The sequence below is a fragment of the Leptopilina heterotoma genome, unplaced genomic scaffold, assembly GCF_015476425.1.
Source record: "Leptopilina heterotoma isolate Lh14 unplaced genomic scaffold, ASM1547642v1 Lhet_362, whole genome shotgun sequence".
NCBI lineage: Eukaryota > Metazoa > Arthropoda > Insecta > Hymenoptera > Figitidae > Leptopilina > Leptopilina heterotoma.
In genome coordinates this window covers 950,577-962,927 of record NW_025111043.1, presented here as the reverse complement: position 1 = coordinate 962,927, position 12,351 = coordinate 950,577, and the positions used below count along the sequence as shown (strand labels likewise).

General features: G+C 29.7%; 1 protein-coding gene across 2 annotated transcripts in view; it reads left to right on the top strand.

Moving 5' to 3' along the window:
- LOC122505678 (netrin-1-like) overlaps positions 1-12,351 on the top strand; it is a 746,647-nt gene that overhangs the window by 603,035 nt on the left and 131,261 nt on the right. For both annotated transcript variants that reach the window (XM_043617458.1, XM_043617459.1), the window contains exon 3: positions 3,604-3,753. In XM_043617458.1, coding sequence (XP_043473393.1) covers positions 3,604-3,753 — 150 coding nt within the window. The remainder of the gene's footprint in view (positions 1-3,603; positions 3,754-12,351) is intronic.

Sequence of the window (12,351 nt, the reverse complement as noted above, 5' to 3'; positions counted from 1 at the left end):
AAAGTTTAATATTTTTTCCATTTTGTTCTATTGAACCAACAAATAAAAAATATTTTTCTTTAAGAAGGAGGAGTTTAAATTTTATTTCAAATCATCCACTTTTTTGGGGGGTTGGAATTATATGATTTATTTTTCAAATATTAATTTTTTCTCCATTTTGTTTAACTCAACCAACAAATAGAAAAATTGATTTTGAAAATGGGAGGAGTTTGTTTACCATTTTTATTTGTCTAAGTCGTCCATTTTTTCTTTGGGGGTTGGTAAAATGTGTATGTTATTTTTCAAATATTAATTACTTTCTCCATTTTCTTTAACTCAACCAACAAATAAAAAATTGCAGTTTGAAAATAGAAGGTGCTTATTTTTATTGGCCTGGAGACTTTTTTTCTTAATGAGTTAAGACCAAATTTAACTTTTTAAAAATTAAATATTCACTCTCTTTTTGTACTGTGAACCAACGAATAAAAAAATTGTTTTCTTAAAGTAGGAGGAGTTATTTTTTATATTCTACTAAATATAATAATAATAATAATAATAAAAAATTTTCAATCAAAATTAATTGTTCATGTTATTTATTTTTTACATGAAATTGTTTAAAAAATTTTTATTCAAATTTATTTTTCTAAGTAAAATACTGATTTTTAGCTTTGAATAATATTTATTTAAATAAATTCATTTATTTTAATAATCGAAAAAGTTTTGCTTAGTTTCTAATTTTTGATCACATTGTTTCAAAAAAACGTTTTTTAAAAGTAAAAGATATGATTTATTAGTAATATCTCTTAAATCAAAGAAAGCAATTTTTTTCAATGTTTACTATATTTACACATCATTTTGAAACTTGGCGCGTTTATCCAAATCAGTTCCTTTCGTTCCGCCGTTCAGAATATGATTGTAGTCAATCGTAGTCTGCTACAAGTATCACGCATGTTACCAATACATTGACAGGTCATCTCACAGTTCGCATATTTATCATTAATAATTGCACAATTTACGATTTAATTCAACTTAAATAATGGATAAATCGGCTATAGAATAGTTAATTTATTAATTATAAGAGCTTTTTCTGACATTTTTAGTTTTTTTGATGAACTTTTTTCCACTATTTAAAGTCTAACACTTTATTTTTTTAAATAAAACCTTAAAATAAATAAAATTAACTTCCTAAAACATATTCTGCAATTTTTATTCCTATTATTGTATAAAAATTTTCAATCTTAATAATCTTTTTTATTATGTTTCCTTTTTTTATTTTTCTGTAATAAACCATGTAATTTAAAGCCATGGACAAATGTCACTTCCGCCATCTGTCGCGCAAAACGCGCGGCGACATATCAACAGTTTATTCTAATATCGATCTTACACACACATACATCCTACACTAAAACTGACATTTTCTACTTTAAACATTAATTTCACAATAATTTAACTTTAATTTATTCTAAAAAATAGATAAATTTCATCCTAAGATATTCATTTATTCATTTTAATAGTTTTTTTTAACTGTTTTCATCGAATTTGTGAAATATTATAACGAAATACGAAGTGACGACAAAGTGACGACGAATTCGTCGTAATTTCGTAGTTCACCCATCCGCAAGGGTATGTATTTAAAGAAATTGACTTAAAGAGGATGCTAACATTGTATGTATTCTAATCAAAACTAGAATAACTAAAAACGCAATTCACTTGAGTGAAAAGAGACATGCGCTATGATTTAAAATTATTAGTATAAGAAAAAAATTAGTACACAAAATCACTACTAATTATTTAAAGAAAATAATTTTTTTTGTTCGCAAAACTTCTGAGTATCTTTGCCACAAAAATAGCTTAAATTTTATCTGCTACAATAAACAAATAAAAAAGAATGTTGAACTAAAAGTAACTTTCACGATATAAAGTGTATTTACATTTTCATTGTGTAGTTTCTTTATATATTTGCTTTTCTGTTCCTCTCTAAGGAGAATTGAGTGTACAGAAATACTAATACTGCGCGTGCAAAAAGTAGGTAAAGAGATAAGATTGACTACTTGACGATAAGTGCATACAACGTTTAGTATTACTTTCAACGTTTTTCGCACAAAGTACATTAATTTTAAATGCTCGTCAATGAAAGAAGGAAGGAGAGAATAAAAATCCTTTCTGGAATTGAGTATAAACGAAAAAGGAAAAAAGAGAAAGAGATATGTACATATTGCGAGAATTCACGGTCGGAATGCAGGAGAACCGTTTCAGTGAAAACTTGGTTTTATACACTATATATACAATATTCGTGCGCGTATCGCACATACAATCACTTTCGTCGTGTTCTCTCTTACAAACTTCTATATATATATATATATATATATATATTGTATATTCATACGCGTATTCAAGAAAATGTTACAAACGTGCTATACGTTTCAACAACTGTAACCTTTCATAATTTTCTCATCGGAAATATTTTTCTGATCCATATGTTTAGCGACCCATTTTTTTACACATACACCTAACATTTTTATGTTCCATTTTTTTAAAAATGCGAAAATTAAATGAATTTATTTCCTGTGTATTAAAAGAAAAAATTCCTTACAATTATAAAACATTATATGAATTATGTCAATTATTAATTTTTATAACACAGTTGATTAGAATTTTCAAAAACAGTAATTCCAGTAATTCTATACATTTTGTTCAATTAACTGAAAACAGAAAATATTGGAGACTATTTTCTGTTCTCAGTTGAAATGCATGGAAATGAATTGTTCAAATATTTAATATTTTATTCATGTGACTGGTGTTTATGACTCTTGCCAGAGAAAGAATATTTTCACAGTTGCCATCAGTGTCATTTCGAGTTTAATAATTTACATAATATACAGTATGAAAAATTCAAAAAATTATTTCGAATTTCAATTGCAAGAGAAATATGTCGTGATACGCGATTTTATATTTTTGGTTGTTTTTTTCGTTCACAGTTTATTAGAGAGTAAATCAAACCGATTAAAGAGTAAGTAAGTAGAGAAACCTTATTTTGGTCAGACAATTATGATTGGTACGTCTGTAGAAAGTGTTCTTTATTTGATATCGTATTTTAGATATTATACTCTTGCTGTTGAATTAAATTAAACATTTAAAGAATTTTACTTTTTTATTACTAATAAATTATATAAATTCTTTTACTCCTTTTGCATTATGTCTATATAAATATTTAACGTTTTTTTAAGAAAACAATTTTACTTCCGTTAAGCATGTAGAACATGCTTTTTAGTATGCGAGTATACGACTTGCACTTGTCCACTTTGTTTTTTTTTAATAAAATAAGTTTCCTCGCAACAATTTAAATGGAACTTTGAATTTTTTAATAACAAAAGAAAATATTCTGCAACTATAAGAATATAACATTGAATTGGTACATAAAATCAAGATCTATTATTTATTCATAGGAGATAAATATTAAAAGATAAGAAGCATAATGTAAATCATCATTTATTTTTCTTATCCGGTCTTGCGTAAGTAATTATACATATAGTGCATTTAAACGGTTAGAGTGATTTGTCTGATAAATTAAATTGGTTTGTAAGACGCTTCAAACGCTTTATATTTGACCTTTTTGTGTTGCAGCTTGCGATTGTCACCCAATTGGTGCTTCAGGAAAAACTTGCAATCAAAGCACTGGCCAATGTCCTTGTAAAGATGGTGTAACTGGTACAACGTGCAATAGGTGTGTTAGAGGTTACCAGCAAAGTAGATCCCACATCGCTCCTTGCATCAGTGAGTACAAGCAAACATTAATATTCCTGAACGTTGAAGATAATTTGCTTATGACTTTTTTAAAATTATTTATTGTAGGGTAGAACGGGGTGAAAAAGCCAAGGTGCAAAAAAGCCATTTGACTTGTATTTAAAAACTGATTTAATTTAATTTAATTATTTAACTGATTTATTTAAACCGATTTATCAGCCATTTAGAATATAAATACTATTAGGTAATACGCAACTTTGTATTCTAGTTTGGATGTTGTACCTATAGTAATATAGTTTTTATTGTAATTTTATTTTTTGAGTTGCTCTGCGTATAATATTTCGATGAACTTTTCGAACATATTATACAATTTGTTTAAGTGAACGGGTAATAAAAGTAAATGTTTGTACATAAGAAGAAAACTATACTCAAAACGTATACAATGTTAATTTTTGGAAATTAAACTTAATTTAAAATTTATTATAGCTTTTAGAAAAACTGGTTTTGGGGGTAAAAACGCCAGGGACAAAAATAATCCATTGAATATTATGTGAAATTCATTTATTTTCTACTTAAGGCTATGTCCAAGTTCTGAAATGTAAACAAACTAAAAGATTACTAAACCAGCACAAAAAATAACATTTTTACACTTTCTTCACGAAAATAGAAAATTACCCAGTGAGAAATTGCCAATAGACTTTAATCAGTCCAATATCGGTCCAATATTGGCTGCCGTGCTGGGCGCCGATTGACTCCAAATATTGGACCAATATGGGCTGATGCTTGGGATGTAACAGGTTCGCCAAGCATCGGTTGTTAATATTGGTCCAATATTGGCCGAATATTGGCAACCAAGAGAAAAAATTTTTTTAAATAAATTTTTTTAATTAAATAATAATAATAAAAAATTAATGTTTATAATTTTTGTTTAATATATTTATTTGTTTAATTATTTATTTTTAATAATTCATGTAAATAATAAATAATTTATTATTTATAAATTATAATTATTTAAAAATGCAGCAGCTATTAGGAAATAGCATTCTGCATAAAAATTCTATCATTGAAAAATCAATGATAGGCGAGAGATATCTGCGTCATTAAATAGATTCGCAGATGATAGGCAAGAGATATCCGCGTCATTAAACAGATTCGCAGATATACTCTGGTCTCGCGACGAATCTCTCGATACTTATATACACTGGAGTCGCCGTGTCAGTTGCGAGAACGGTTACAGCGTCCCTCTTGCGGCAGAGATAAGAATTGTCACGTAAACTGCTAAATCGCTTTACCGACGGCCTTATTATACCCGCAGTTTACGTGACAATTCTTATCTCTGCCGAAAGAGGGACGCTGTAACCGTTCTCGCAACTGACACGGCGACTCCAGTGTATATAAGTATCCAGAGATTCGTCGCGAGACCAGAGTATATCTGCGAATCTATTTAATGACGCGGATATCTCTTGCCTATCATTGATTTTTCAATGATAGAATTTTTTTGCAGAATGCTATTTCGATTATTTCCTAATAGTTGCTGCATTTTTAAATAATTATAATTTATAAATAATAAATTATTTATTATTTACATGAATTATTAAAAATAAATAATTAAACAAATAAATATATTAAACAAAAATTATAAACATTAATTTTTTATTATTATTATTTAATTAAAAAAAAATTTTTCCCTTGGTTGACAATATTCGGCCAATATTGGACCAATATTAACAACCGATGCTTGGCAAACCCGTTACATCCCAAGCATCAGCCCATATTGGTCCAATATTGGGAGCCTTTATTGGACCGATGATTGGTCTCTTGGCTCCCAATATTGGACCGATATTGGACCGGTAAGAAATTTCTCACTGGGTAGAGTATCAAAGTTTCGAATAAAATTGTTTTTGACTATGAGCAATAAAAAGCAATATTAGTAAAATAACTAATTAAAATGACCTGTAAAAGAGCATTTTTGACGCGTCGCGAAAAATAAACTGTTTGAGTATATCAACTGCACGGATGATGAAGAAGTTCCATGTCAGCGATTGGACCTTCAACATGTGGAAGGGTAAATTTTTCCCTTTCCTTCTTGAAATTACAAGAGAAAGGGTAAAAACTTCTTCATCGTCCGTGCGGTTGATATACACTGTTAAAAATTTCGGGAATTTTTTCAAACTGTTGCATGGGAATTTTCCTAAAACGTGTTTAAAAAAATTTTTTTTCCAAAAAAATTGTAATTTTCCTGAGTGTTTGGTAATTTTTAGATACGAATTGAAATTTTTCTAAATTCTGTTGAGAAGAGGATTTTTCTAAACGTTTGAGGGAATATTTACAAATTTTTAGGAATTTTTCTAAATCTTTAAAAGAATTTTTCCAAATTGTTGGTAATTTTTCTAGTTTATACATATATTACATGCACTGTAATGTAATTACAATGCAATTAATTGATTAACAGCATGTAATTGTTAGGTTCTCAATGGTAATTTTTTTTTGTCACGGTCACTTCTAATCAATTTCTCGTCTTTACCGATTTCAGTGTTTTATTATAATTTATTTTTAAATTATTAAAACTTTTGCACATCACTGCCCTTCTTTATAATATTTTAGATTTTCTTGCAAAATTTCAGCTCAATTTATTAAATATTTAAAGAGAAAAGTTGTTCAAAAAATTACCATTGAATTTCGAACAGTCAGATGCTGTTAATATAGTTAGTTATTTTTTACTGATTAAAATTTAAAAACTGCTAAATTAAATAGAAAAGTATTTTTCCATAAAAAATTTTCTGTGTATAAAGTATTTTTAAAAATAAATAGTGAAAATACGACTGAGTGATAGAATCATCTCTACTCTTATTTTTAAAAATATTTCTCAAACATCTTAATACATGTCATAAATCGTCGCTTGGGGGCAGCAACATGCCGACTCAGCTAAACGGTGAAAAAGATGCCGTTTCAAAATGAAAAACATGCCATTTCACGAAACCTGTGGAAACTATGCCTCGCCGCGAGAGCGCTGAGAAACATACCATCTCCAAGCGAACGGTGAAGAACATGCCTTTTCATACAACTTTTCAACTTATTTACGGTTGAAAAGGCATGTTCTTCACCGTTCGTTTAGAGAAGGTATGTTTCAGCGCTTTCGCGGCGAGGCATAGTTTCCATAGGTTTCGTGAATGGGATGTTTTTCACTTTTCTTTTTGAAACGGCATCTTTTTCACCGTTTTGATGAGTCGGCATGTTGCTGCCCCCAAGCGACGAAATCCACTCTATTATATTAAGTTAGAGAACGACCGACCGACCGACTCACATCTCTTTCTATTCTGTCTAACTATCTTTGAAAATACTTCACTCACACATGTCCAAAAAACACATACCCATGAATGTTACACATACACATAAATATCTTGTCACGCATGCGCAGTAGTATTCCATGAATGTCACGCATGCGCAGTAGTGTTCTATCAATGTTACGCATGCGCTGTAGTGTTTTATCAATGTCACACATGCACAGTAGTATTCTATCAATGTCACACATGCAAAGTAGTATTCTATCATTGTCACGCATGCGCAGTAGTGTTCTATGAATATCAGGCATGCGCAGTAGTATTATGTCAATGTCACACATGCGCAGTAGTGTTCTATTAATGTTACGCATGCGCAGTAGTGTTCTATCAATGTTACGCATGCGCAATAGTGTTCTACCAATGTTACGCATGCGCAGTAGTGTTCTATCACTGTCAGGCATGCGCAGTAGTTTTCTATTAATCTCACGCATGCGCCGTAGTGTTCTATGAATATCAGGCATGCGCGCAAAACACCCACACATATATACTCACACATATACACTAATCACATGTACATGTATACTCACACATGTACATAAATTACATACACATGTATACTGACTCATATGCAGATATAAACTCCTACATATACACAAATCACATATATAGATTTAATAAACGATTGATAATATAAATTGTTGAATTTTTTAAGGTTCGTTGATGCACGTAGTGTCTGTTGAAATTTTTTTAAATATACGTAAATACCTCACTTGCTAATGCTGCGCTGTCTGTGTTGTAAGGGAACTTATTTATTTACTTGTGTATTTACTTATTTATTTGTTTGACAGAAATTAACAATAATTTTTTAAATAGATAATCAGTGAAAAATGACTTATATTTCTGTAAGTGTAATTTTCAATTGACTTTTAGTAAAATTATTTGTTTGACAGAAATTTAGAATAATAAATAAATCACAATAAAATAACAATCAGTGAAGAATGAATGATATTTTAGTACTTTTCAACTGATTTTCAGTAAAATTCCACTGATTATAAATCCAAAGTCACTTTTTAACAATACAAAATGGCGAATCCAGGATAGCGGACGAAATGAAAGATTTAGTAAGAGAATACGTAAAAATAACATTTCGTATAATGTACAATGACAATTTTTTAAAATGTCACTTCATAATTTTTGTCTTATTACACAATGATTTTAAATAAAATAATTCATATTTTTATAAATATTAATAATTTTTTACATTTTCTAACCACTAGATAGATAGATAGATACATTTATTTTATCAAAATATAAAACAAATGAGTACCCTTGTTACATGACTTAAAGTCCAATACAAGGAGGAGCTCCGTATTCAGTATACATTCATCAATTTATTGCCATAGAGGTCGACACAGAAGATATTCTCGCAGTTTCAATATTTCAATAATCATATATATAAAATTCTTTATGTCGATTACATTTTTAGATGACATAATACTAAGCCAGAAGTCATTAGGTTCGACGTCAACTGGTACTGTAAAATATTTAGTTCGAATCCAATTATAAATAGGACATACAATTATCGTGTGGTGGAAACTATCCAGCTCTAAATTACAAAGTTCGCAAAAATTTATGTATTCTTCAGTTTTAAATTTGGAATTCTTAACAAATATATAAGTAGTGTGTCGATTAAGTACTCTAATTTGGGCAAATAAACGTTTCAGTAATTATATTTAACGAATCATTAAAACAAAATAAAAAAGTGTCAATAGAAAGCAGCGGAGACAAGTATACAAAACAGAGAACAAAAATAAAATTCTTTGAGACAACTTTCAAAAACACAAAATTTTCAGTTGAATAAATAATTTTTACATTATAATACTTATCATTATGACAAATTAAAAGACCGCCACTCGCTCTTCCATATTTGTTGCTGCGTTTCGCAGGGATGTGTATATATGTTTTGTGCCTTGTAAGAATCCAGGCAGTGTTATTATATCTGAGGCTATCCACGTTTAACATACACACACTATGTCTGCTTCATCCACAATTTGCTCCAGGTCAGGTAAATTAGCGAATCCATGCGAATTCCAAAAACATATTTTTCCTGAGTTTAGTTGCTATTTTGGTTCGCTAATATTCTCGGTGACGGCACTTGCAGAATTGGAATTTTCGGCAGAGTTGTTGGTAGCGAGTTGTAGAAGGCGTGAAGATTTTCTCGTTGATTCAATCTCCTTGTTAAAATATGTTTCCAACCGCTTGACAGATCGTTTGTCAATTTTCTTTACAGTTTTGGGACGTCCGGGGCCTCTTCGTTGTTCGCCAGTACAGGTTGAACGGGTCTGAGATCCAGAAGGCGTGTGGAAAGAGGACTGAGGATTTTGTAGTGAAACTAGAGGCATTTTATCTTTGTGTAATAAAGCGTCAATTTCACTCAAACTTACAACCTTATTATTAATATATATATTACGCCTCTTGAGGTGTGCATCATGTCCAGAGTCTCTAAGTATTTTCATATAGTTGTAAAGCTTTTTGTTTTCCTCTCTTTCTTCCTTGGTTCTGTCGTTGGAAATGTTTATATCAAGTTTTCGAAAATTGGCAATCTTTGAGAAAGCTTGCCTGACACAGCTAGATGAATTGAATTTTATTATTATTGGTCGTTTTCCCATAGTTTTACCAAGTCTGTAAATATCGTTAATCACAGCTTTAGGAATGACTAATTCTGTTTCCTTGAAAATGTTTTCAACCAACATTTCAAGGTCTTTATTATAAATGTCAGTGTCAGGGACATTATACACAATCAAATTCTTGATTCTATCGTGTTGTTCGTAGAATGAGAGTTTTCTTTCTAATGAGTCAATTCTCAATTTACACTCAGAAATTTGCGTAGAATTATTAACATGCACTTCTTTCAAATTATGCACTTCCTTAGATAAAGCACTCTGTGCAACAGTTAGCACTTGTATACTTTCCGTGATAGTTTCAATTGATTTACGTAGAGTATCAAAATCTCCCGACATAATGGCAGAAGTCAACTGATCACAATGTGCTAAACAAGATTAACTGATATGCAAGATAAGGAAACCACAAACAGAACATAGATTTTATTCTTATTTGGCCACTTTTTATGCACAACACATAGAAAAATCACTTTAAGTTATACATATTAGAAATATTATCGTTAAATAACAGTTAGCTGCGAACACGTCTAAACACTACGACGGTCCGGTTGGAACTCCTTTTCTAACCACTATAAGGTTTTAATTTTGTAAATGTTAAAACGCTGGTTTAGAAAGAAAAATTTATATTATTATACAACTATATTGTCTAGACTTGCAAAAACCCAAAGTCTAGACAAATTTGTCGTAACAATGTTGTTAGAATATATATTGTAACAATATTGGTGACGGTGACGTGCGTAAGAATAGTGTAGTAAAAATTTCAAAAAAACATTTCTCAAAAAAATTAATAAAACAGCATTTTTATATAGTTTACGAGATAAAAATTCCTGAAAAAAAGTGTTGAAAATTATTTGATTGAAGAGCGTTCACAAATGATGTCACGCAATTTTTCGGGATTTTATACCCCCCCTCCCCCTGTCAAACAAATTTCATGCAATTTCACATGTAAAAATACATTGTGTCACGTTTAGTAGAGACCCTTCACCCTCCCCTCAAAAAACGTAACATCATTTATGAACGCTCCCTTGCAAATATCTTGCAAAATATTAAAAATTTTGTAAAACTTTTTGGCACACTTATTTAGGACCCTAAACACTATCAAATTACAAAGTACCCAAGTATCACGGAATATAACCTTAAATTGAAGGGAATATTGCATTTCATATTCGGAATATTCCAGTGGAATGTTCCAGAGATCTTTAAGTAATATATGTATATAGTATATAATATGTCCGCTGCACAGGAATATTCCAAGATAACATTTAGGGAATGTTCCACGGTTATATCGAAGTAATATTCTAGGATGATGTTGAAGGAATGTTCCACCGTAATATTAATGGAATATTCCAGGGTGATGTTGAGGGAATGTTCGCAGATAATATTAAATATGTTGAAAATACCATTGAAAATAGTTTTTACTAAAGAAAGAAGATAAAGAGAAAAAAAGTCAAATTTTTTCAAAGTATGAAATTTTGGAATATTTCCAGGGAATATTCTGGGAATATTCCCTTAACATTCATTCAACATTACCTTGGAATATTCCATTAATATTACGGTGGAACATTGCCTCAACATCATCCTGGAATATTACTTTGAAATTACCGTGAAACATTCCCTCAATGTTATTTTTTGAATATTTCTGTGGGGCGGACATTTGAATATTTCTTTAAGATCCCTGGAACATTCTACTAGAATATTCCAAATATGAAATGTAATATTCCCTTCATTTTAAGGTTATATTCCGTGCTGCTTGGGTATAAGCAAAACCAAAATTTCGTCGGTTCATAGAGCCATGGAACGCCCCATATAGCATTTTAAGATGATTCACATTTTGGACAAGTTAAAACCTACTATTGGCTGGTTTTAAGAAAAAATTTAGGGGGAAATGGGTCAAAAGTAGTAAAAGATGGGCAAATATTATTTTTTAAATATCTTTTTTATTTTTTGTGTAGTGGAGCGTGGGGTAAAGGGAGCTTTTAAATTTCACGTACTTAAAAGCCTTAAAATTCGCTGCAATGTCTAGAAAATCTTCTACAACCTTTGTTTATATCATTCCAAAACAAACGATTACATTCTTGACAAATTTTTAATAAAGACAAGGGAAAATGTATTTTTTGAGTTTTCGTTGTAAAATGCAAAATATTTCTAAACATCACCATAAGTAGTTAAAATCGTATTATTTAGTTCTGTTTTTTCATTATGTTATAGGTGAATATGTGTAGATATGTATACTTGTATAAAAATCGAGATAATAATAAAATTTGTTTATATTTTTATTTTTTTATTCAAATTTTAGCCTGTAAGAATTCTGTGGGGTAATGGAAGAATTAGTGTCAGCCCAAAGAATCTTCGTTACTATGTTACGGCTTTCGTTATTTCTTTCAAAATTGTAAAAGATATCACCTTATGAAAAAACTTTTAATTAAAAAATAATTTTTCGTGGAAAAAATAAAAAATTAAATTTTTTATTCAATTAAAATTTAGGAAAAAGTTTATTCTAAGTCTAAAGTTTTGGCTTCATTGTAAGTATTAACACTTTTTCTATTATAAAACAAAAAACATTCCTAAAGAATAGAAATTTTTTAAATTTCAAGTGAAAGCTCCCAATACCCCACAAATTGGGTGATGGCAAAAAATGTATTTTTTTGAAAATTTTTTTTTTCAAT